The sequence below is a fragment of the Chrysemys picta genome, chromosome 1 (genome assembly GCF_011386835.1).
Source record: "Chrysemys picta bellii isolate R12L10 chromosome 1, ASM1138683v2, whole genome shotgun sequence".
Lineage (NCBI taxonomy): Eukaryota > Metazoa > Chordata > Testudines > Emydidae > Chrysemys > Chrysemys picta.
Genome location: NC_088791.1, coordinates 244,826,999 through 244,854,251, shown reverse-complemented (window position 1 = coordinate 244,854,251; position 27,253 = coordinate 244,826,999). Strand labels below are relative to the sequence as shown.

General features: G+C 42.8%; 1 protein-coding gene across 3 annotated transcripts in view; it reads right to left on the bottom strand.

Moving 5' to 3' along the window:
* DCUN1D2 (defective in cullin neddylation 1 domain containing 2) overlaps positions 1-27,253 on the bottom strand; it is a 66,392-nt gene that overhangs the window by 27,332 nt on the left and 11,807 nt on the right. For all 3 annotated transcript variants that reach the window (XM_065580996.1, XM_065580994.1, XM_065580995.1), the window contains one exon: positions 18,411-18,541. In XM_065580996.1, the coding sequence (XP_065437068.1) occupies positions 18,411-18,541 (131 nt within the window). The remainder of the gene's footprint in view (positions 1-18,410; positions 18,542-27,253) is intronic.

The following is a 27,253-nucleotide window of genomic DNA, read 5'->3' as shown; positions in this document are numbered from 1 at the left end:
TTCAGCAGGTGGGTATTGTAGTTTTAAGAATGCTTGATAGAGATCTTGTAGGTGTTTGTCTCTGTCTGAGGGTTTGGAGCAAATGCGGTTGCATCTTAGAGCTTGGCTGTGGACAATGGATCGTGTGGTGTATCCTGAATGGAAGCTGGAAGCATGTAGGTAAGTATAATGGTCAGTAGGTTTCCAATATAGGGTGGTGTTTATGTGACCATCGCTTATTAGCACAGTAGCATCCAGAAAATGGACCGCTTGTGTGGATTGGTCCAGGCTGAGGTTGATGGTGGGATGGAAATCGTTGAAATCAAGGTGGAATTCCTCAAGGGCTTCTTTTCCATGGGTCCAGATGATGAAGATGTCATCAATGTAACGCAAGCAGAGTAGGGGCATTAGGGGACGAGAGCTAAGGAAGCGTTGTTCTAAGTCAGCCATAAAGATGTTGGCATACTGTGGGGTCATGTGGGTAGCGATAGCAGTGCTGCTGATTTGAAGGTATATATTATCCCCAAATGTGAAATAGTTGGGGGTGAAGACAAAGTCACAAAGTTCAGCCACCAGGTTTGCCGTGACATTATCAGGGATACTGTTCCTGATAGCTTGTAGTCCATCTTTGTGTGGAATGTTGGTGTAGAGGGTTTCTACATCCATAGTGGCCAGGATGGTGTTTTCTGGAAGATCACCGATGGATTGTAGTTTCCTCAGGAAGTCAGTGGTGTCTCAAAAATAGCTGGGAGTGCTGGTAGCGTAGGGCCTGAGGAGAGAGTCCACATAGCCAGACAATCCTGCTGTTAGGGTGCCAATGCCTGAGATGATGGGGCGTCCAGGATTTCCAGGTTTATGGATCTTGGGTAGCAAATAGAATACCCGTGGTCGGGGTTCTAGGCATGTGTCTGTACAGATCTGTTCCTGTGCTTTTTCAGGGAGTTTCTTGAGCAGATGGTGTAGTTTCCTTTGGTAATCCTCAATGGGATCAGAGGATAATGGCCTGTAGAATGTGGAGATAGAGAGCTGCCTGGTAGTCTCTTGTTCATATTCAACTTATTCATGATGACGACAGCACCTCCTTTGTCAGCCTTTTTGATTATGATGTCAGAGTTGTTCTTGAGGCTGTTGATGGCGTTGTGTTCAGCAAGGCTGAGGTTATGGGGCAAGTGATGCTGCTTTTCCACAATTTCAGCCCGTGCACGATGACGGAAGCAATCTATGTAGAAGTCCAGTCTGTTGTTTCGACCTTCAGGAGGAGTCCATGCAGAATCCTTCTTTTTGTAGTTCTGGTAGGAAGGATTCTGTGGGTTAGTATGTTGTTCAGAGGTGTGTTGGAAATATTCTTTGAGTAGGAGACGTCAAATCCCTGGTACACCCACACCTTGAATAGTGCGTGCAGTTCTGGTCACCCCATCTCAAAAAAGATATATTAAGAATTGGAAAAAGTACAGAGAAGGGCAACAAAAATGACCAGGGGTATAGAAGAGTTCCCATATGAGGAGAGATTAAAAAGACTGGGACTGTTCATCTTAGAAAATGGATGACGGAGGGGAGGGGCATGGAGAGGAATACAATAAAAGTCTATAAAACCATGAATAGTGTGGAGAAAGTGAATGCGGAAGTGTTATTTACCCCTTCACATAACACACAAACCAGGGATCGCCCAATGAAATTAACAGGCAGCAGGTTTAAAACAAACATAAGGAAGTATTTTTTTACACAATAAACAGTCAACCTGTGGAACTCATTGCCAGGGGGTGTTGTGAAAGCCAAAACTATAACTGAGTTCAAAACAGAATTAGATAAGTTCATGGAAGACAGGTTCATCAATGGATATTAGCAACCCCGTGCTCTGGGTGTCCCTAAACCTCTGACTGCCAGAAGCTGGGACTGGACAACATGGGATGGACCACTTGACAACTGTCCTGTTAATTCCTTCTGAAGCATCTCGCACTGGCCACTGTTGGAAGACAGTATACTGAGCTAGATGGACCATCGGGTCTCATCCAGTATAGCCATTCTTATGTTCTTATTTACATAGTCTCCCCCATATTATATTCTGAGGGTGAAAGTCTTATAGGTGAAAAAGACAGAACAAGAAGAACACATCTCTGGAAATAGCTTTTCATCTAAATTAGAAACTCCAGAATTTTAGAATAATTCTAGTATAAATAAATGTACAGGTCTTTTTGGTTATGGTATAGAACAGCTGCTCAATGGTTCGCTAGCGTATGGCAAATTACACTGTTAAGATACAGAGAAACAGTTGGTAAAATTAAAGTAGGCTGCAAAGCATATGCATTCTTGTTTTGGACTTGTTGATGGTTTGATCGCATTGGCCTGAACCTAATGTAAAAATCTGCAACAGCATCATGACCAACCAGGAATGAAGGATGAAAGGCATGGTCACAGGGCTCTTAAAAACACCTCTCCCATAGCCAAATCCATATAGCATCTTAAATAGCTCATCTAAATAGATATCTGGGAAGAATGGAATCTAGAGGAGTAACTAAGGGCAATAGATTAACAATAAAAAATCCCACAGGAAGTGTAAGGACTCACTTTTGCCTGAGACAATTTTGTGAGAACTAATAAGAAGAAATAATACTCCTAATTTTTAAACATCTGGATGTAGCAAGTTATGCGTCCTATATAATACAATCACACATTATCTCAGGCATTAGAAGGCTAATTTTACACTAAAGATATTAGTTGCAGGCACTTAGTTCCTAATACATAATTATGAGAGAGGAGGTAATAGATTCAGCCCTTGTAAGGGTTGGTACCCTAAAAGCTTTGAGAGACAGAACTGTATCAAGGAATCCAAGAGCAGAGGAATTTTTATGCTCTTAATGCCAACAGTTGTGCCCCCCACAATAAACTGATTTTCAGGCTATTTTAAAGGGGTAGTTAACCATGTTCTTGGAAGTCTGAACTAAGAGGTAGCTCACAAATCAAGAGTCAGCAGTTTGAGAAACTGCAAGCATTCTCTATCAGTGTTAACCTCTTCTGTCAAATATGTAGCCAATGATTTTAGTTTATTGTTCATTTACTGTGTGGTTATGATTAACTAACATGTTATGTCATATATAATCATTGTATGCTAAATAGAGTTAAATTGTAGGATTATAGAAGTATAAGATTGATCAGTAGTTAGAAGGGATAATTATATATTAGGTATCTAAGTAAGTAGGGCTGAAACACAAGGTCTGTAGGCTGAGGCCTGCAAGATTTTAGCTTAGCTATTTTAGGCCTTGGAGATAAGAAATGCTTGACATAAGTAAGTGACCACAGAATGACTCTATGCCACAAGATTACGGGAAAAGATATACCAATGGGTGATATTGCGAAAAATTAACAGTAAAGTAATGTTTAGCTTACAAGATGCCCAGTAATCTCATTTTTCTAACACATGCCCTAACCAGCATGATATGTGTAAATGCTAATAAGGTATAGACAAAAATCACATTATAAAAAGGGGCTGCCCAGAGCAGGAAAATTGAGCTCCCTATGGGAAACTCCAGCAGGAACCATCCATCTACTGATGATCAATCCATGAGAAACCCTAACACTATTAAGGATGTGAGTATAACCATATTTGTAACTTGGGTAATGATAACTTTAATAAAACTTGTAAAACAGACTAGATCTTGTACTTGTGAATGTATGTGTGGTCACTACCCTTGGTCTGTGTGTGTTCCTAGATACTCTAAATCTGAAGCAAGTAGCACAGGTGACTTTCACTCTAAGCTTGAAACTGTAGCGACCAGAGCCAAACCCACAGTGATGTAATACCATATTACAAAATTCACTTTAAATAAAATAAAAGGATACAAATGCTGCACTTTATACAACCACCTCAGTGGTAATTATAACTATATAATGTGAATATTCATTTAAACAAAATCTGATAATTCCATAAAGATACAGAAACCTGATTATGTTGTGGAGACAGTCTCCTCATGAGCCCTTTGTTTATAAACACTCAAAAATGTATTAATATCTGCAGGGCATGCTCATCAGTTGCCATCCATGAATTTAAGATCTTTTTTTCTTTTGGGACAAAGTTAATATTACATGAAATGGCAAGAGAAAGAAAAATATTTAAAAAATGTTATAAAAATAAAGGCCAGTATACTTTCACTAATTATGCTGGGTTTTCACAATCAGACACAGGAAAAGAACCCCATGACATTTGCCATAGTTTATAAAAGTTAATCACCATCTTCACAGAATTATAGTACTGGAAGGGACCTGAAGAGGTCTTCTAGTTCATTCCGCTGCACTCATGGCAGGACTAAGTATTATCTAGACCAATGGCTCCCAAACTTGTTCCGCCGCTTGTGCAGGGAAAGCCCGTGGTGGGCCGGGACGGTTTGTTTACCTGCCGCGTCCGCGGGTTCGGCCGATTGCGGCTCCCAGTGGCCGCGGTTCGCTGCTCCAGGCCAATGGGAGCTGCTGGAAGCGGCACGGGCCAAGGGACATACTGGCCGCCGCTTCCAGCAGCTCCCATTGGCCTGGAGCAGCGAACCGCGGCCACTGGGAGCCGCAATCGGCCGAACCCGCGGACGCGGCAGGTAAACAAACCGGCCCGGCCCGCCACGGGCTTTCCCTGCACAAGCGGCAGAACAAGTTTGGGAACCACTGATCTAGACCATCCCTGACCGGTATTTGTCTAACCCCCTCTTAAAAACCTCCAATGACAGAGATTCCACAACCTCCCTAGACAATTTATTCCAGTGCTTAACTACCCTGACAGTTAGGAAGTTTTTCCTAATGTCCAACCTAAACCTCCCTTGCTGCAATTTAAGCCCATTGCTTCTTGTCCTATTCTTAGTGGTTAAGGAGAACAATTTTTCTACCTCCTCCTTGTAACGACTTTTTATATACTTGAAAACTGTTATGTCCCCCCTCAGACTCTCTTCTCCACATTAAACAAACCCATTTTTTTCCAATATTCCCTCATAGGTCATGTTTTCTAGATCTTTACTCATTTTTGTTGCTCTTCTCTGGACTTACTCCAATTTGTCCACAGCTTTCCTGAAATGTTGCACCCAAAAATGGACACAGTTCTGCAGTTGAGGCCTTATCAGTATGGAGTAGAATGGAAGAATTACTTCTCGTGTCTTGCTTACAATACTCCTCCTAATACATGCCAGAATGTTTGCTTTTTTTGCAACAGTATTACACTGTTGACTCATATTTAGCTTATGAGCCTATGACCCTTAAAAATATAAAAATATATTTAAAATATCCCTTTGGTGCAGCCTCTTCCTCCCTGGGCAAGCAGGGGATGGAAGTGCTACCAAATTAGCACAATCAACATGGGGAGAGAAAAACAGGACATTATATTGTAGTGACATTCTATGGTTTACCCAGCAGCAATACCAGTGGGCTGTCCACAAAGCTATATGCCCAACCCATTCTTGACTAGATGGACAATGTAACAAGAGACCGGGATGTGAGAAATATGCAATACATTAAAATACTAACATACTGTGCTTTTCAATCCACAGATCACAATGTGCTTTGATAAAGGTGGGCAAGCACTATTAACCCCATTTTAGGGCTTGACTGAACCCCCACTGCAGTTAATGGAAAGGCTCCACTGATTTCGGTTGGCATTCTCCTTACAGAAGAGGAAAACGAGATGTGATTTGTTCAAGTTTGCAAATAGATATAGGAAATAAAGGACTTGCATGAAGCACATTCACAAAGTTTACAAAACATGGTGGCACGAAGTTGGTTGCAGAGCTACTTCCTTTGCTTCCTCCTAAAACCAGAGTTTAAGGTTAATATGAACTACTACGACTTGCGGTGCAGGAGGAGAGCTTTAGGACTGCAGGAGGCATTGGCCATGGGGAAAAGTCCCACCTATCTTGAACCACTTAACAAAAGTGCTCTTTATGTAGCAGTGTTCAATTTTACAGCTGTTTCCTTTTCAGAGAATAAAAACAAACAAACAAAAAAACAATTACAACTTAAATTACTAACGTTAAAACTAAAAGAAGAGGAGGAAGTAAAGGCAGTAATACTGCTCTTAAAAAAGAAAAAAAAAAAAAAACCCTGACAGGTGCACTCACCTTCTTTGAGAATCTTTAAATCATTTAGAAAAATCTTTGAGTCTGAATACTTCTTGCTGGCAAGCTAATTAAGCTCCTAACACCATAAATGGTACATTCTTCCCCATCTTTATTTTATGGCTGTAAAACAACTAGACTACTGTTATTACAGCTCTGTCTTTTGAGATTAATTGGCTAACCTGGTAATTGCATTTTTTTCCTCTTCTATTGCAGCTTAATCTTCTTACTGATTCTGTAAAGCTTTGCTACTTTAAATAAGCGTCACTATTATGAAGACCTTTTAGTTTATTTGTGTTATGCTTGCTACAAGCTACAGTGCCCACAGTACAAAAGTAATACTCTTTATGCATGGACTACTTTCCCTGACCTCTTCTATATTTATAGAAAGTGGTCTTATAATTGGAAGTGCGTGGGCAACCTTAAGTATAATTGGTGCTACCTGCTCTGCCTATAAATAGACACAAAAATATCTATGTTAAAAGAATGTTAAGGTTGCACCATCAAGAAGTTTAGAGTTAAGAAATGCCAGAATTAAGACAGAATTATCAGACACAAATGAACACAATATGTTGGGGAAAAGTCAACACGGCTTTTCTAACGGGAAATCTAAAGGGAGGGAAGAGAGGGGTGTCAACAAAGATATGGACAAGGTGATCCAGTGGATATAGTGTACTTTCAGAAAGCTTTTGACAAGGACCCTCATTAAAAGCTCTTATGCAAAGTAAGCAGTGATGGGTAGGGCCCTACCAAATTCATGGTCTATTTTGGTTAATTTCACAGTCATAGGATTTTAAAAATCGTAAATTTCATGATTTCAGCTATTTAAAACTGAAATTTCATGGTGGTGTAATTGTAGGGGTCCTGACCCAAAAAGGAGTTGTGTGTTGGGGGTGTCACAAGGTTATTGTAGTGGGGGTTGCGGTACTGCTACCCTTACTTCTGCGTTGCTGCTGGCAGCAATGCTGCCTTCAGACCTGGAAAGCTGGAGAATGTCAGCTGAAGGCAGCACTGCCACCAGCAGCAGCGCAGAAGTAAGGGTGGCATGGCATGGTATTATCACCCTTACTTCTGTGCTGCTGTTGGTGGGATGCCACCTTCAGAGCTGGGCGCCCGGCCACCAGCCGCCGCTCTCTGGCCACCCAACTCTGAAGGCAGCGCAGAAGTAAGAGAGGCCCCCACAAAATAACCTTGCTACCCCCCTGCAACTCCCTTTTGGGTGAGAACCCCCAATTTGAGAAATGCTGGTCTTCCCCATGAAATCCATATAATATAGGGTAAAAGCACACAAAACACTGGATTTCACAGGGGGAGACCAGATTTCGTGGTGCATGACACGTTTTTCATGGCCGTGAATTTGGCCCTAGTCATGGGATAAGAGGGAAGTTCCTCACATGGATCAGTAACTAGTTAAGAGCTAGGAAACAAAGTGGAGGAATAAATGGTCTGTTTTTACAAAGGAGATCTGGAAAAAAGGTTGAAACAGTGAGATGGCAAAGTTTGCAGATGATGCTAAATTACTCAAGACAGTTAAGTCCAAAGCTGACTGTGAAGAGTTACTAAGGAATTCCACAAAACGGAGTGATTGGCCAACAAAATGGCAGATGAAATTCAACGTTCACATACAAAATGATGGGGTCTAAATTAGCTTTTACTGTCAAGAAAGAGCTTGGAGTCACTGTGGATAGTTCTCTGAAAACATCTGCTAATCATGCAGCGGCAGTCAAAAAAGCTAACAGAATGTTAGGGATAGATAAAAAGACAGAAAATATCATACCACCACTATATAAATCCATGGTAAACCCAACAACTTGAATATTGTGTGCAGTTCTGGTTGCCCCATCTCAAAAAGATATATTAGAATTGGAAAAAGTACAGAGAACAGCAACAAAAATTATTAGGGGCATGGAACAGCTTTCATGTGAGGAGAGATTAAAAAGACTGGGACTGTTCAGCTTAGAAAAGAGTCTAAGGGGGAATATGGTAAAGGTCTATCAAATCATGAATGGTGTGGAAAAAGTGAATGCAGAAGTGTTATTTACCTCCTTCACGTAACACATGAACCAGGGGTCACCCAATGAAATTAACAGGCAGCAGTTTAAAACAAACAAAAGGAAGTACTTTTTCACAAAATACACAGTCAACTTGTGGAACTCATTGTCAGGTGATACTGTGAAGGCCAAAAGTTTAACTGAATTCAAAAAAGAATGAGAAGTTCATGAAGGATAGGTCCATCCAAGCCAATATGATCAGGGATACAACCCATGCTCTGGGTGTCCCAAAAGGATGCGACTTCCTCTTCCCCTGCAAGGAGTGGCTGGGGATGTGTCAGATCAACCCCCAGAAACCTCCCCCAGCTGCAAGAAGTTCAGCATGCTCCCCTGCTTCCTGCCCCCATCACTCCTCCGCTGCGGGGGGAGGGGTCACTGTACAGGGAGCTGCTCCTCCATCCGCCCAACTCCTATGCATCTGGACTTCCCATACCCAGACACTCCTGCCAACCCTCATCCCATATACCCAGAACCGCCCTAGCCCTCTATACCCAAACCCCACCCCATTGAACCTCAACCCCTGCATCTGGAGCCCCCTGCACCCAGACCCACTGCCTCCAGACTCCCACCCCTGCACCCAGCTCACTCCCCTCACCGAACTCACGGCACTCAAACCCCTACCCTGATGCCCCACCCCTAGCCCCTACATCCAGACCCCCAGGCCACTGACACCCAATTAGATGTGCCCAGACCCCCACCCCACCAAGCTCCACTCCCCCAGCTCCCAGACCCCCCTGCTGAGACCTCCACTGAGCCCCAACCACTTTCACCTGGAAGCCCCTGCAGAATCTCATTGCACCTGCACCTGGAACCTCCTCAACGAGCCTCTGTGCATCTAGATCCCCTCACACCTAGACCCCCCACTGAGCTGCCTGCACACAGATTGTCCCACACAGAATCCTCTTACCCCACACCTGGATCCCCCCACACTGAGCCCCTGCACACTTGTATCCTGCCTGGATGAGCCTGCCTGTCCCACTCCTGGTGTGCCTGGTGCAGAGGAGCAGGGCCCCAGGGTGTCTGTGGGGCAGACCCAGGCCTTGTGCTGTGTCAGGGTTGGGTGCAGCCTCACCACTGAGTCCGTGGCCCCGGGGTGAGGACACTGCAGGGTGATCTCCCACCTTCGTGCAGCCAGTGGCCTGTGTTCCCCACTGCTATGCTGGAGCCTCTGCATTTATATATTGACAAATAAAACTTGCAGAGTTTTAGAATATTGTACGCAGAATTTTTAATTGGTGGGGGGGGGGGTGCAGAATGCCCTCAGGAGTAGCTTATGCATTATGATTCAATCTTTAATTACATGATCACATATTATTTTTACACCTACAAAATAAAGGGCAGCATGGGATTTCCTCAACCATATCAGAAAATTCTAAAGACATATTCCTAAGAAGCTACAACTTCATCAAGAACATGACTATAGCATAGATTTAGCTAGTTTGAGAAAGCAGCAGGGAGGAGGAGAGAATGTTAGCACCTCATTCTGGACTGTCTTTTCCCACTACTTCTGAACTTATTCTAGGACTATGAAAGAAAGAGAATAACAATCATACCATGCAACATATCCAGCTTCACAACACAGTCAGCCTCAAAACATCGGAGTCAGAAAGTCACTCCTATGGCTAAGTGTCATACATGGAAGCATATTGCATCATTCAGTATCCTTACAAGTAAAGGGTCTGCACACATAAGCAAGATATGTCTCCACAGCAAAAAACAAACAAACAAACCCTGCAACAGCAAGTCTCAGAACCTGGGCCAACTAACTTGGGTTCATGGTAGCATGGGGCTAAAAATAACAGCGTAGACATTAGGTGGACCCGAGACCCTCTTCCCTCGCCAGATTTCCGAGTTTGGGATCAAGCCTGAGGCCAAATGTCTACACTGCTATTTTTAGCCTCGCAGGATGAGCCTGAGTCAGTTAACCCGGGCTCTCTGACTTGCTGCCATGGTTTTTTTGTTTTTGTTTTTTGCTATGTAAATGTACCTTAAGCTTGCAATGTATTCAAACTGTTGGGTGTTATTTTTTCCGGCAATGTGCCCTGGATTGCTCTACTTCGGTCTTTTTCCTTGTGTTCCCTGACTGTAACTTCATGTGAGATGACATTTCTTTCTCCTACAGCTCAAACAAAAGCTTCACAGTATAGTCACATCTATTTTTTGCTTCAATTAGTCTTTCTGACAAACTGCAGTAAAATCTGGCTCATGTGCCTGTAAAGAACAGGATTTTCTCAGCATAAGTCAACTGATTATGTGCAAGATGTGATGAGCTACTGAATCCCTCCTTTGCCCGTCCACTTTTGATTAATCATAATACTTGACTTTAAACTATAAGCTTGCTCATGATAGATGTGGAAAAAAGAACCCTTTGCTCCATCTTGCAGGCAGAAATAAAACTCTCCATATTGCCAGGCAAGATTCACCACCAGTATGGTCCACCCCAGAAACCTGTCTGCCAGATTCTCAAAGACTAATAGAAAAATTTACCTAAACAAAAGACCAAAGAAGCATAAGAGAAATGAACAATCATGGAACTACCCACTTTCAGGACTAAATACAGAATCTATTGATTCAATTTAGCTTTCCCCTCAATAATTTCTTCACCCACATACAGAATATACCCACTCTCTTCTCACAAACAACCTCTAAACTAACTCCCCTATAGGTTTGTAAGGAAGATTGTTATTTCTATTTTTAAATACTTGGTAGGTTCACAGAGTACCTAGATAGAGCAAGCATTTATCTTATTAGTCTGGCAAACACTGTAAAAGACAAAGAAAGTACAAAACATATATGCTGTTGCTTTTTCAATACTAGTAGTTCAAAATCTGGGTCACTAACTGTACAAAGATGATTCCCCCTCACACCAATGTTGAAGTAATCTTTCAGAGAGTTGCAGACCCCAACAGTCTACTCAGAGATTACTACTATGGAAGCTAAAGATGCTGCTGCAATTAAAAAGAAAAGCTTGTAATACCATCTACTTATGGAGGATGCAACCTCCTTGGAGTCCTCATCCAAAGATGATCTATCTCCTAATCAAGGATACCTTTGAAACATGAACCTGAATGCCCTTCTCACAATCAGATTTCTCTTACTCATTCCTGGTAAAGTGGCAGAATGAAGAAAGGACACCCCCTTCAACCAGGTGTACAGGTGAAGAGATTTTTAGCAGAGCCACAAAGACCAATCTGACCACTGTTTCCTGGTGGGAAATGGAGGGATTGCTAGAGGGAATGACTGAAAGTTTCTCCACTCTTCTGGAACAAAAACTGTCCATAGGAAAATAGTCCTGAGCACAGGCAAACTCTCAAACATTAGAGCTTAGAGCTCAAAAGTAGGATCCATTAGGATGTTCAGGACAAGCTTCAGGTCCAAGGAAGAAAGAGGGGGCCAAGGCCTCATTCTGAACCTTGCTGCTGTATCTATGATCCTGACCATACTTGGGTGTAAATTGACCAAGGAACAATTAAGCCTGTCCCTTTGAACAACTGTGTCATCCAAGAGCCAAGACGCAAATCTTTATTCAGCCCACCCTTGACAAGAGCCAGAATGCCTGGAGCACAGGTGAGATTAACCTCTCTAGTCCTATACCAAGCAAACCTCCAACTTCCAGACTCAGTAATAAGATAATGAGGTGTAGATTAAACATAGGCAGAACCATGGTGAATCCCAAAGTCTGAAAAAAATCACTCTAAAAAAAGGTCTTGTCAAGTTTTCCTGGTGAACTAGACCTTGACAAAACAAATCCCACCTGGAAGATACAGGAAGCATTCAAATGAAATTTAACAATTCTAAACACCACAGCTGCGAGGTCTAGGATGGAGCCATTAAGATGGCTATGGCAAGAGGCCTTGCAGCCCTTTGCAGAAACCTGCCCACAGCTGAGAGAGGGCATCAGCTCTAAGGGCCAGAAAGTCCCTGGAGCTGACATAGTAGTCCCTGATCTCTGCTCTCCCAGGCAATCACCAGGTCTACTTGAGAGTGCTCCATTTCATGCAGACCTCCTAAAGAAGTTCCACTCTCCAGAGCAAATTTGATAGATTTGGTGTTCAGGTCCCCAGTAATATGAATCAGTGAGAGGGAGATAAGGATTTTTTTCCCCCAGTTCACAGAATGCAGAACTCAGTCATTGTGCCTCTGCTCTGTCTTCCCTACAACTCAGTGGTCCAAAATATCAGATTGACCCACATGTGGGAATACCTTTACAGCCACTGGGAGAAGGCTGCTATGGGTTCCTCCCCTTCTCCCATGACTCCTTTAGGTAGAGAAACATCTACAGGTAAAGCCTCTCCAACACCTGCCCCAAGACAGAAGGCTCAAGACTTAGCAAATATACTGAAATCTGGGCCTGAGAAAGTTGGTCTGTTCCCTTATAATACCAGCAAGAACTTTAAGAGATTCAATTCCCAAAGTACTGACCCCAAAAGGAAATATTAGGCTCTAGAAGAAAGACCTGGGTGTTGTCCTTTATCAGTTATACTTCTAATGAAGAGTATGTTACCTGGGTGAAGTAGATGCTAGTTCAGCCCCATTTTAGGTAGAGGAGGACTTTTGTGCCTGCCTCTAAGAAAGCTAGGAACTCTGTACTGATACACAGGTAGTGTTTTCTTGAATATGGATGGCATAGTATACTTCTGCTTCGTGATCAGAAAAAAAATAGCACCTGTTGTACCAAAAGGGAAATAAGCTCCCTTTGTGTGCCATATCTTCACCTGTACCAAAACCTCTTCAGTTTAATTAAACTGTAGTTATGGGATTGATGCAGAATTTTCCGAGTGAGGTTCTTTGGCTTGTGTTATGCAGGAGGTCAGACTAGATCATAGTGGTCTGTTCTGGTGTTAAAAAAAAATCTATGATTCAAACATGAACTCCAGGATTGAAGTATGTCATACAGATGAAAGTGTGATTTGAATGAAAAGGGAAGCAGAGATCATCACTGTACCACAGTGACTGTCCATAAACTCTAATGTGGTGGAAGTGGTTGGCTTGGCTCTGCAGAAACACCATAAGGAAAGGCTCCAAATGTTTTTGGTAAGAGACGTGGGAAAATGGGGCTTGTAAACTCGTGAGACAATTCCTGCGTCTTTTGTTAATATGACATGACTAGTCATTAGGCCACCCACAAAGAGATAACTCCATATGGAGATGTGGTAGATAGATAAAAACAAACCAGTTATCTAAAAAGAAAACCCATTAAAATAGCCATGTGAAGAGTGAGAAGAGGATAAAAAAAAAGAAAAAGAAAAAGCCAATTAAAAGCTTTACTGTGTCAGACTGAGTCATTTATATTTGCTACAACAGGAAGTAACCTGTATTTCTCAGCTGATACTGACACACTTACAGGGTGCCGACAGCATACATTTTACTGGAATTTCTTATTTCTATCTACTGGTATGGGGCTATATACTGTACTTAGTGACCACACTGACCTAGGGAACACAGAAGAAAACACTGTTTCGAACAGCTTTGAATAAACTAATAATAACTTTAGATTATAAAAAAGAAAATTTTGCAGGCCAGTCAATAATGAAGATTAGTTTTTAAATCAATCTTAAGATAATGGAACATTTAAAAAGAAAATCCAACGCTTGCATCCTACAGTTTCTATGGATAGGCCTGCTCTTAGACTAAATTCCAAGAACTTAAGCATTACTTGCTACACTGAGAGCTCAGTCCTGCCTTTATCCTAAACTTTGTACAAAGAGCGGTTGTGTATGGATATATACAATATTTAATTTTTTTAGATACATCTGGAATATTTAATGACATGAACCAGTGGATGAAAATTCTCAACAGCATATAGCCTTCTTAGCAGAATTTCACATCCAAAGAGCATTAAAAAAAACAACTGTCACATGGTGCAAATTTGCTGCAATTTACCATCACAAGCAACCCTGCCAAACTTAATAGGGAAGGCACTGACAAGACCAAAGGGCTCACATCCAAAAGAATGAGGTTGTCAATCAGGACCTCAAGTTTTTGCTTTTATTTTTACATTTGTTTTTAAACACAGTTAAAGGCATCTAAAGCGCCTGATACCTTTTTGTCTATTATAAATCTAAATAAAAAAACTGATGGCCGTGGGAGAGAATCTTTATAGTTGCAAAGGTAACCTTCGGAAAGTGAACCAATGCACCACTTCCAGAGCCTGCAGACATCCACTAAGGCCTAAGTCTACACTTAAAATTTAAGTATCAGAGGAGTAGCCGTGTTAGTCTGGATGTGTAAAAAGCGACAAAGAGTCCTGTGGCACCTTATAGACTAATAGACGTATCGGAGCATAAGCTTTCGTGGGTGAATACCCACTTCGTCAGATGCATGTGGGTATTCACCCACGAAAGCTTATGCTCCAATACGTCTGTTAGTCTATAAGGTGCCACAGGACTCTTTGCCACTTAAAATTTAGGTTGTCATAGCTACAGTGCTCAGGGCTGTGAAAAATCCATACCTCTGACCACTGTAGCTATGCTGACCTAACCCCTTGTGTAGACAAAGCTAGGTCAATCCAAGAATATTTCTGTTGATCTAGCTATTGTTGCTCAGGGAGGAAGTATTCCTACAGCGACACAATAAAACCCTTCCATCACTGTATACTGTCTCTACACTATGGGGTTATACTAGAATAGGTTATTTTGAACTCTACTCCTGTCCTTTGAGGGTTTGCAACCCCTCCCATCTTGGTGTCATCTGCAAATTTTATAAGTAGGGCTGTCAATTAATCTCAGTTAACTCACGCGATTAACTCAAAAAAAATTAATCGCGATTAATCGCAGTTTTAATTGCCCTGTTAAATAAGAGACTACCAATTGAAATGTATTAAGTATTTTGGATGCTTTTCTACATTTTCATATGTATCTTGTATTCTGTGTTGTAATTGAAATCAAAGTGTATATTTTGATTACAAATATTTGCACTGTAAAAATGATGAACAAAAGAAACAGTATTTTTCAATTCACCTCATACAAGTACTGTAGTGCAATCTCTTTGTCCTGAAAGTGCAACTTACAAATGTAGAATTTTTTGTTATATAGCTGCACTCAAAAACAAAACAATGTAAAACTTTAGAGTCTACAAGTCCACTCAGTCCTACTTCTTTTTCAGCCAATCGCTAAGACAAATAAGTTTGTTTACATTTATAGGAGATATTGCAGCCTGCTTCTCACTTTCAGGTGACATTGTAAATAAGAACAGGAATTTGCAGGGCACTTTTGTAGCCAGCATTGCAAGATATTTGTGTGTCTGATATGCTAAACATTCGTATGCCCCTTCATGCTTCGGCCACCATTCCAGAGGACATGCTTCCATGCTGATGACGCTTGTTAAAAAATAATGCGTTAATTAAATGAGTGACTAAACTCCTTGGGGGAGAATTGTATGTCTCCTGCTTTGTTTTCCTTGCATTCTGCCATATATTTCATGTTATAGCAGTCTTGGATGATGATAGGGTGACCAGATGTCCCGATTTTATAGGGACAGTCCTGATTTTTGGGTCTTTTTCTTATATAGGCTCCTATTACCCCCCACTCCCTTGTCCCGATTTTTCACACTTGCTGTCTGGTCACCCTAGATGATGACCCAGACATGTTGTTCATTTTAAGAATACTTTCACTTCAGATTTCACAAAACATAAAGAAGCACTCGACCCAAGATTTCAGAATGTGAAGTGCCTTCCAAAATCTGAGAGACACAAGGTAGGGAGCATGCTTTCAGAAGTCTTAAAGGAGCAACACTCCGATGCAGAAACTACAGAACCCAAACCACCAAAAAAGAAAATCAACCTTCTGCTGGTAGCATCGGACTCAGAAAATGAAAATGAACATGCATCGGTCCACACTGGTTTGGATGTTTTTTGAGCAGAACCCATCATCAACATGTCCGCTGGAATGGTGGTTGAAGTATGTGCATCTGGCACGTAAATATCTTGCGATGCTGGCTACAACAGTGCCATGAGAACACCTATTCTCACTTTCAGGTCACACTGTAAACAAGAAGTGGACAGCATTATTTCCTGCAAATGTAAACAAACTTGTTTGTCTGGGACCTGGTCTACGCTAGGAGGTTATGTCGAATTTAGCAGCGTTAAATCGAATTAACCCTGCACCCATCCACACAACGAAGCTATTTAGTTCGACAGGTCTCTTAAATTCCATTTCTGTACTCCTCCCCAACGAGGTGAGTAGCGCTAAATTCGACATGGCCATGTCGAATTAGGGTAGGTGTGGATGGAAATCGACGCTAATAGCTCCGGGAGCTATCCCACAGTGTACCACTCTGTTGACGCTCTGGACAGCAGTCCGAGCTCCGATGGTCTGATTAGCCACACAGGAAAAGCCCCGGGAAAATTTGAATTCCTTTTCCTGTCTGGGCAGTTTGAATCTCATTTCCTGTTTGGACATCGTGGCGAGCTCAGCAGCACTGGCAACGATGCAGAGTTCTCCAGCAGAGGTGACCATGCAATCTCAGAATAGGAAGAGTGCCCCAGCATGGACTGATCGGGAAGTCTTGGATCTGATCGCTGTGTGGGGCGATGAGTCCGTGCTTTTGGAGCTGCGATCGAAAAGTCTCCTTTCTCCTCAGACTAGATAAATTGGGGTATCAGAAAACTGCTCAATTCCTTTTTTCTTTTGTGCCACATACACAAGTATATCCATTGCTGTAATTCTGATTGTGGTACCTTTCCTATTTATTGGTACAGATTTAGGTAAATGTCTTCTGTAATATATTTTAAATATATTGGTTCCTCTTTTGCATTTAAGCCAACTAAAACAGCAAGTGGCTTGTAATATACTCGTTCTTTAGGTATTCCAAGAAGTCAGATATTATGCAAACTAAACTTGTGTTTGATAAGTTTTGCTCTGTCTCAAAGCACTACGATTTTTAATAAATGGTGTGCAAGACTTCATGCATTTTAGAACATAAACCTTTAACTGTTGAGCTTTAGACTGATTCCAGTTGCTTAGAAGCCCTCACAATAAGATGTTGGCTGCAGAGCTTTGTCAGATACTTAAGCTGCATGATGGTATCTTGTCTGTATGACAGTGGCATGAAAAAAATATTTGGTAAGAGGGACAATACCTAAAGGAAAATAAAGCTGATAAAACTCATCATAGTTGAATAAAACCTCTGAAGCCAGTGGGGAAGGCAAGAACCAGATACTCAAATTAAAACCAAGGAAAGAATGAACAAACCTCTCCGCCAAGATTGAAAACTGTTTTTGCTTCTATTCTTGTCCGTCTTCACTCTCCTTCCCCTTAAGCTATTTTTACTATGAAAAAGTGTCTCTTAACATCCACGCCAATTTCAAAGTGATACACAATTAAAATGTCTGGAAGAAGTGACTACTTTCTCCCAAATACTGTGCATATAGCAAAAGAGATGATGACAATATTATTACATTGATGAATATACAATAAATGTTTTGTTAGCCCTTATGTTAGCTGGTTTTACCAAGCTGTCGTCTGCTCCATGGATAAATTCCTTTAGTATCTGTTGGACAAAGACTTACAAATTTATTGAATACCAAAGGTTTGATTCTTTATCTACTTATAAACTAGGTAAACACCCTTGACTTGACAAAAGTCATAAGGAAACAGCAGGTGAGAAAAGATATATTTACAGTACTGCATCAGGCAGTGAGTAAAGAATACCAGTTGTTATACTGACAACAACCGCAAGGTATGGGTTGGGATGAACTGTCAAACAGAGTCTTGTTAAGAGAACAGTAAAAAAAACGATACTGAATGCTGATATCTACTTACTAACTTGGAGCTGATCCTACGTATTGTGCCAAATTGGATCAAAATAAAAAGTGATATCAAAGCAGGCCTACTTTAGCGTCAGCCTACATATTTCACCTTTGTGTAAAGTTTTTGTTCAGGATAGTGGGGTTTCCAAGGTTTTGCCTCCACTCTGGGATTAATAGAGCAGCAAAAGTTTAGTTAGTGCTGAACAAAACAAGGAAGACAATGTGGTATTCACGCCAGAGCAGCTTACAGTCTAAGTATCACCTTTAATACTAGTTATAGGTTTGTGTTAATTTTTCTAAGGACCTTCTTGCCGTGTGTACCTATACACTGAATTTATTTAAATTCATAGAGTAGATATGATGTCAAACGTGGTAGGAAACCTAGCTAATTTACCTCACCCAAGGCAGTAATAAAGAAAAGATTAAATGTGGGGGAGGAGGCAAAGAAATCATTAAGTGAACTTTACTATAGTCATTATTTGCAACTTGTGACTAGTATATTATTGAAAGCACATGAATCAAGCTTCTCTTCTTGGTTTTCATACTCACCTAAACCTTTTTGTCCAGGGTTTTTAGCAAAGGTAAAGGTAAACTGATAAAAATCTTTGAACTTTATCGGATCCTTTAGCTCTTGTTCCAATCTTGGCAATAGAGCTTTTAGCTTGTCTGTGGTGTCACACCTGCCGCAGAAGAGATGACAATATTTGTTTATAAAGCATACATAAACCATTTTAGAAAAGAAGTTTATAAATATTTATTACAAACCCACAAATGAGTAACATTATTGTAAGATTCAACTACAAAGTATCACTTTGGTTTACTTTACTAAACATTTAAGGGCCCTAAGCAGAAACAAGGTTATATACAAGCACCAAAAGTATACAGACGAGTAAGATTGAGCCATTTAGTTCAGGGACTTTTTTTCCCCACAGATTTCAACAGCAGAATGGACCATCATCATCTAGTTTGACCTCCTGCAAAATAGTGCAGAGATTCTTGTATCCAGCCCAGAACTGCTGGTTGAGCTAAGAGCACAGCTTTTAGAAAGATGTACCATCTTCGTTTTAAAGACTCCAAGTGAGGGAGAATCTCCCACATCCCTAGGTAAGTTGTTTCAATGGTTGATTACCCTGACTGTAAAAATTTTACACCTTATTTCTAGTCTGAACTTGTCTAGCTTCAGCTTCAAGCCACTGGGGATCTCAAAATGCCTTGAAGGGTGATGTAATGTATGGGAATAAGTAACAGCTTCCCCAACTGTGTTGCTGTGGATATCGTAAGTTACAAGTTGCAGTTTATTTTATTTCTTGGTTGTTGTTAATACTTAAGACTACTTTTGTGAGCATGTTTGTTTGTGCATTAGTGTGAATTGACGGGTATGTGAATGTGTGCGTGTGCGCACACCTCAGACTGCAGATTAGAGCTGATCAAAAAACTTTAATTGGTTGAGCTGATGGACTAATGAATGTTCTTCTATCTTAAACAGACCACCAGAATCAAGTAAAATTTAAATACAACTAATTGCAATCCCATTGAACTGTAATGTACTGTTTCTTTATTACTTTTATTGCTGTTACACAAAATTTGAGGCTTTTTAAATTTATGAAACCACCCACCGTAGTCTAAGTACACCATATGGGAATCTGTACTACATGTTAAGCTTGTGACCAATGATAACTTTAGAAGACTTTTCAACCACTAAACTGTATCATCCACAGTGTCACGTTCCTTAATCAAAAGCCAGGAAAAAGATGAGTCCTCCACCATGACTTGAATGCCGACGGATTGGCAGACCAAGGTGGAAGCAAATTTCAGAACTGAGACCCTTCTGCTTAAAGACAATAATATTGAGGCATTGCCAGCTAAATTACCCAATTTGACCTCAGCTGACTCAGCGTCATATGGGAAGAATAAGGGTTTCTCAGGTAGCGAGGACACAAACCAAAAGACAGATTTACTGGATGTAGCCAATACTATGAATTGAATCTGGAAACAAATGAAGAACAACAGAGGAGTTGGAAGCACATCTTGAATGGGGGAGGGGGAAACAGAGGGATAGGAGAAGGAAGAGATCATCCCGGCTCCTATCTGCTCCCCAGCCCAATCCTGGGTACTGCTCCAGCCTATCTGGGTTCTGCTGTCACCTCTGCCTCCACATGCGTGCACACAATTACTACCTCTCCACTGATGGAGGTGTGCCCTGCCCCCAGCCATTGCTTGAGATGAGGGGTTGGCCAGAATCTGATTGACTCTCAGCTCCCAAGCAATCAGCCAATAGGAAGGGAGCAGCTGCAGCTGGATTGCACTGGGCAGAGTCAGAGGGGAAGCAGAGCTGAGCAAGGATAGAAACATAGATAATTTCCTGCAACATTTCTATTGCGGGAACTGTTGTGATAATTTGGCCTACACATTTACCTTAATTGAGAATTCAATGTAAAAAGTACATGAGAGTTCAGAAGATGTCATGATAATTTATAACAACAAATGTTGATGGGAAAAGGTATGGAAGAGAGACAGAGAGAATTAGTCCAAACAAAAAGGCTACAGATATAACTCAAGGACTGTGTTAAGATTATTCTTGATAAACAAGAAAGTGTGGAACCAGAAATAAGTGAACCAAAATTGGTATGTCAGAAATTAGGTCTGACTGGTGGACAAAATGATGGGACAGGCTATATTGCCCATCGCTCCTTTTCTGGGCCCTTAAAGAACGAGACTATGTAGAGAAAAACACGCTACTAGAGCAAGCTTCATTACCATGGCTGCCACCCCTACCATCTTCTGAGGTCCTACGCTTTGTCATCCTGATCCTGAGAGATGTTCTGACCAGAGGAGGTCAGAGGGAGGGACCCAAATGACATTGGGATTCAGCTGGAGCCGGTAGAGCTGACAACCACCACCTGGGATGAAATAGGATCAGACTAACAACAGCTCCAGCTCATCTCAACTAACCTCTTCTCTTTCCCCCAAAAGGATAGTTATTACCATCTTTGATACCTTCTTAGAGACTGTTAAACAACAGGGGTTTTCCTTCTAAAAGCTTTCTCCAGCTAAAGAGAAAGGGAACAAGAGATTCTGTTAAAACGAAAGCCTTATTTAATACTTTAGATTTAAAATGCTTGAACTGTTTTTCTTTTTTTCTTTTATCTTTAATAGAAAGTTTAAAGAATTTTTAATGGTGTGTTTGCCATGGTACTAAATAGGCTGTGGTCTATGTATAACAAACCCCAAATCTTGTTTAACACTGTTTAATGTTGGACAGTGACTGGGTTATGTTAACACCTTTGGCCAACATATATTACACAACAGGGCACTGGCCATCACTGCCTTTCACCTCCATGCCACCCTCTTCCCGTGGTTCCACCTCCCCTTGGCAACAATATAGTTTTCAGAGAATTACCTTAATAAATTTATTCCAGCTAAAATTGCCAGCAGGCAGACAGCTTCATTTTTTTTTAATCAGCTGAAACTTCAAGAATAACTTTATTAGAGCACATTGATGAAATCTATTTTGAAGGTGAAAGACATGGGTAGTCATGGCAAAGATCACGTCTTGGAGAAATGGTCACAATTGCCTTATGTAGTGCAGCTAAAATAACATCTTTGACTTCCAATACACTCTGATAATGAGCAATCAGAGATTCAAACACTTCTTTACATCAAGAACTTCTTGTCTGAAGGGTAGGTCAACTCCCTAAATAATGGAGACAGATGCCATACTCTAGAGACTTTCTGGCAGTATCGTTTTGTCTGGATCAAGCCTCAATCATTTTCCTTTCATCTAATTCCTAATCTATGCCTACTGTTAGGAAAGCAAAGAGAAGGCAGCACCTGGGTTCAGCAAGAAAGGTGTCAAACCACCTATGATCAGCATATCAATGGCCAGACCATGAGACTATTGGTCACCTACACACACAGAGCCTCACATATGTGTTGGGCAGAATTCTGTCTAAAACAGCTCTCAGCGCAGAAGAGCAATACCACCAGGAAGAGGTGAAACCACTAAAGTCTGCTGGCAGGTTTAAAAAGAATCAGCATGAACACCTACTGCTGCCCAATGTTAGATAATCAAGCAATTATCTTAACAGTCTCTAGCCAAAAGCAAGAATGAAAGGGATAAAATAAATAAGAGGACTTCATATGACAAAGTTTTTTCATTCCCTTTTTTCCATATCCATTCCTTACCCAAAAAGGAAAGCTTAGAAAGAGGTTAGGAATTGACGAGATCACAAGCAACAAATGGTTTCTTGAGCAGGGGCCTAATAAACACTTGTGTTTTACAGAAGTTGGCACCTTATTAGTATCTTCCTGCAGTACAACAATCTCAAACCAACCTAAATTTTATTAGCAACAAGAGAAATGGGGTCAAGTCACAGACCAAAGCTCTTCACGCACCTCTACAACAATCTGAATTAATGGAACTCAATGTGATCCTTCTGGGAGTGGATCAGTCAACATGAGAAGAATGTATTTGATACATCTTTTCCATGAAACAGGTGTGTGTGTGAGCTATCAAGTGATTAATCGTGTTGTTAAACAATAATATAATACCATTTATTAAAATGTTTTTGGATGTTTTCTACATTTTCAAATATATTGATTTCAATTACAACACAGAATACAAAGTGTTCAGTGTTCACTTTATATTTATTTTTATTTGAAATATTTGCATTAACAAAAATAAAATAGTATTTTTCGATTCAATTTTTCAAGTACCATAGTGCAATCTTATCAGGAAAGTTGAACTTACAAATGTAGAATTATATACAGAAAATAATTGCATTAAAAAATAATACAATGTAAAACTTTAGAGCCTGGAAGTCCACTAAGTCCTACTTCAGACAATCGCTCAGACAAACAAGTTTGGTTACAATTTGCAGGAGATCATGCTGACCACTACTTGTTTAAAATGTCACCTGAACGTGAGAACAGGTATTCGCATGGCACTGTTGTAGCCAGCGTCAGGGGCGGCTCTAGGCACCAGCAAAACAAGCAGGTGCTTGGGGCGGCAAATTACCAAGGGCGGCACAATGCTGGAGCCCCAGCTCTGACCTGAGACAGCGTCCTGGGCTGGATCCTAACCGCCCTGTTGTTCCCTGACCGGGTGCCGCCGGGGCTGTGCGGCGGGGCAGGGGGAGCCAGCTCAGTGGAGAGTGTGTCCCTGTTGCTCTCCCACGGGCAGTGGCCAGCCCTCCTCAGGCAGGAGCTGGTAGCATGGCCCTGCCCCGGTCGCGGAGCACAGGGGGTGGCGGTGGAACATGGTGGCCGGGTGGGCCGTTCCTCCAGCGCCGGCTGCGGGCTCCTCCTCAGCTTGTCCCCGCCTCCGCCTCCTCCTCCTCCTCCCCCCTGCGCCGCCTCCGGCCCGGGGAGGGGAGCGGCAGCCCGGGCTGAGCTGAACTTCTGCCGCTGCTCAGGCCGAGCCCGCAGCTGGCTCGGAAGGTCCTGGGGAGTGGGAGGCCCGGGCACACTGCCCTGCAGTCACCAGCCACCGGCTGCTCTGCCTCGGACCCCGGCAGCCGAACCCCGCAGCAGCCCCAGCTCGCTACACGTGAGAGCTACAGGCGGTGCCCCCCGCACCCCTCCAGCCTGCTGGCTCTGTCCCCGGCCACGCCGCAGGGTGACCGCCCGGGACTCTGGGGTGTTGCTGAGGCTGCCCCAAGCCAGGCTTCCTGGGATCCGCTGCCCCTCCAGCCACAGGGGCCCTAGGCCAGTGTGGGAGCCGGGCTGCAGCCCTGCTTTCAGAGCCTCCTCCCCTCCCCGCGCTGCATAGCAAGACGTGGGACCGTGGGCAGGGCTGCTACAGCCATTTCAGACTGGGATTGGTGCCAGGGGAGCGGGGGTGATTGTGCCTTGGCTGGAGAGACCAAGCAGCCCCCCAATGCCCGCTGCTTGCTCCTGCTGGCATGGGGCTGCGACGCCCAGCTTTGGAGGGCAGTGCCAAGCCCCTGGGCATGCTCGCGGGGAAGGAGAGATAGGAGGCAGAGCTGTTTGGTGTCTCCCACGCAGCTCCAAGTCCCTCTGGCTACTCGGCAGCGACAGCCGCCAGCAGCATGACTGGGTCCGACACGCACAGACCATATGAGCCCTGGAGTCGGCGCTGACATCCTGCTTATGCCAAGGCCTCCGGCGCAGAGGCAGCCCTAGCTCTGCCCAGGCAGACACAGCCCAGGTCACTCCATGGTCGGCCCAGTGAGTAAATGAGTACACTAGTAGGAAATTGTTTTATTTCACTAACAACAACAAAAAAAAATGAAAACAGAATTTGTAATTTTAAAACAGTCAAAAACAAAACAAACAAAACAAACCATTGGAAAGTGCAAACGTGTAAAAGCCAAAAAAAAGGGGGCGGGAGGCAGCCAATTTTTTTTTTTGCTTGGGGCGGCAAAAAACCTAGAGCCGGCCCTGGCCAGCGTCACAAGATATTTGCATGCCAGATGAGCTAAAGATTCATATGTCCCTTCATGCTTCAACCACCATTCCAGAGGACATGCTTCCATGCTGATGATGGTTCTGCTCGATAACAATCCACAGCAGAGTGGACCGATGCATGTTCATTTTCATCATCTGAATCAGACGTCACCAGCAGAAGGCTAATTTCCTTTTTTGGTGGTTTGGGTTCTGTAATTTCCGCATCTGAGTGTTGCTCTTTTAAGACTTGTAAAAGTATGCTCCACACCTCGCTCCTCTCAGATTTTGGACGGCACTTCAGATTCTTAAACCTTGGGTTGAGTGCTGTAGCTATTTTTAGAAATCTCACATTGGTACCTTCTTTGCATTTTGTCAAATCTGCTGTGAAAGTGTTCTTAAAACGAACATGTGCTGGGTCATCCAAGACTGCTGTAACATGAAATATATGGCAGAATGTGGACAATTCTCCCCCAAGGAGTTCAGTAATAAATTTAATTAATGCATTATTTTTTTAAACAAGCGTCATCAGAATGGAAGCATGTCCTCTGAAATGGTGGCTGAAGCATGAAGAGGCATAAAAATGTTTCGCATATCTGGCACATAAATACCTTGCAACGCCGGCTACAAAAGTGCCATGCGAATACCTGTTCTTATTTACAATGTCACCTGAAAGTGAGAAGCAGGCAGCAGTGTCTCCTGTAAATTTAAACAAACTTGCTTGTCTTAGTAACTGGCTGAACACGAAGAAGGACTGAATGGACTTGTAGGCTCTAAAGTTTTACATTGTTTTATTTTTGAGTCTAGTTATGTAACAAAAAAAATCTACATTTGTAAGTTACACTTTCATAAGAAAGAGATTGCACTACAGTACTTGTATGAGGTGAACAGAAAAATACTATTTCTTTTATTTATCATCTTTATAGTGCAAATATTTGTAATAAAAAATAAATAATAGAAAGTGAGCACTGTACACTTTGTATTCTGTGTGGTAATAGAAATCAATATATTTGAAAATGTAAAAAAACCCATCCAAAATATTAAATAAATTTCAATAGGTATTCTATTATTTAACAGTGCGACGAATCACGATTAATTTTTTTGAGTAAATCGCGTGAGTTAACTGCAATTAATCCACAGCCCTAATATATAATTCCTGTCAGTGATAAATGCAGTGCTCTACACTGGGGGCTGGGCTGAGGCTCTGAGGCATCCCCGCGCCAGAGCGCGGTCAGGGAGAGCCGCATGGGCAGCTGGGGAGAGCCTGCACGAAGTTGCGGCCGAGGGCAGGTGGAGGGTCTGGGCAGGGAGCCTGGGGACATGGTTGGGGGCTATTTGCAGTCCCCTCCCACCCTGCACCGTGGGCAGGTCTGCCGCAGCTCCCCACAGCTCCCTGGCTTGGCTCCATGCTGGCCTGGCTGGGGGGGGGGGGAGACCTATGGAACTGCCCAGGGGCTCCGCCCAGGGCAGGTGGAGGGTCCGCCATGACTCCCCACAGCTGCCCGCCCAGCTCTTACGGTGGCTGGGCTGCAGCTCTGAGCCGCTTCCCTCCCCAGCTGGAGCCAGGTTGGGAGAGACACGCTGGCAGCTGTGGGGAGCCACGGCAGACCCTCCATCTGCCCTGGCCGGTGGGCCCGAGCAACCCCCCGCCCAGTATCCAGCCCCCGACCCAGGGCAGGCGGCGGAACCCAGGCTCCCCACAGGTACCGGCATGGCTCTCCCTGACCTGGCTTTGGCCAGGGAGGTGCCTCAGAGGCAGAGCCCAGCCACAATAAGAGCCAGGCGGACAGCTGTGCGGAGCTGCAGCAGACCCTCCACCTGTCCTGGGCTGGGGGCCTGAGCAGCCCCCGGCCCATGTCTCTGCCCCCCACTCAGTGTCTCTGCTTTCCAGCCCTTCCACCCAGCATCCCTGCCCCCACAGCCACTCTGCCCTGGGCAGGTGGAGAGACCCAGGCTCCCCACAGTTGCCAGTATGGCTTTCCCCAACCCGGCTCTGGCTAGGACAGCTTGGAGGCGCAGCCCAGCCACGGTAAGAGCCAGGCAGGCAGCTGTGGTGTGCCGCAGCGGACCTTCCACCTGCCCTGGGCATGGGGCCCAAGCAGGTGGTCCTCACAGCTGCTCGCCCAGCTCTTACCATCAGAGCCCTGCGTGGATACAAAATTTTATCCGCATCCGCGCTATCTGCAGAAATGGTCCACAGATATAAAGTGGATACCTGTGGTTTTGCAGGGCTCTAACCATTTCCACTACTGTTGCCATAACTTCAACCCCAGATACCTCAACTCTCACAGGTTCTCAGAATACTAATATAACCAATACAGAGAACATCTAGAAAGATGGAGCTTATGTACTGCACAATTAGCAAACAAACATTTAGAGACAGCTAAGGTTGCAGTAAGATAAATCCCACCCATATAAAACCTTAAAAGTAGGATGGATAAAAATTAGTGATAAAAAATCAGATTTTTTTTGTTTAAATTATATACAGACTTTTTAAGTAAACCATTTAAAATAGATAACTTATGCTAAGGCCTAACCTTTTACAAATTATTAATATCATTTACATTAAATACAAAAATAATATTAAGCAGTACATTTTTGCTGCCATATTTTAAAGAAAGTCAGTCCACTGAATTGGTGGAAGTCATGGGCTAAGCCTCTGGAATCAGAGTTTGCTGAAGTGCTAAACTAGCTTTTGACAGCAGTGCAGAGAGAATATTTTCTCTATTTCAGTTTATTCACCTACTTCAGTTCAATGACAAGTTCATTTAAAGTTGAGAAACCAATTGGGAGTTAAAAAAGAAGGAAAGCTTGCTATCCTCTTCCAATCTATGAATAAAAGCTAGGTGTAAGAGGATGAGGTCTACTAGTTCTAAAATTTTGAAGGACATAGTGGCCAGAAACAATCAATCAGTTCAATTCATTAATTACAGATAATACTTCCCTTCTTTAATAAATCAGTGGTTTTCAAACTGTGGGTGGTGACG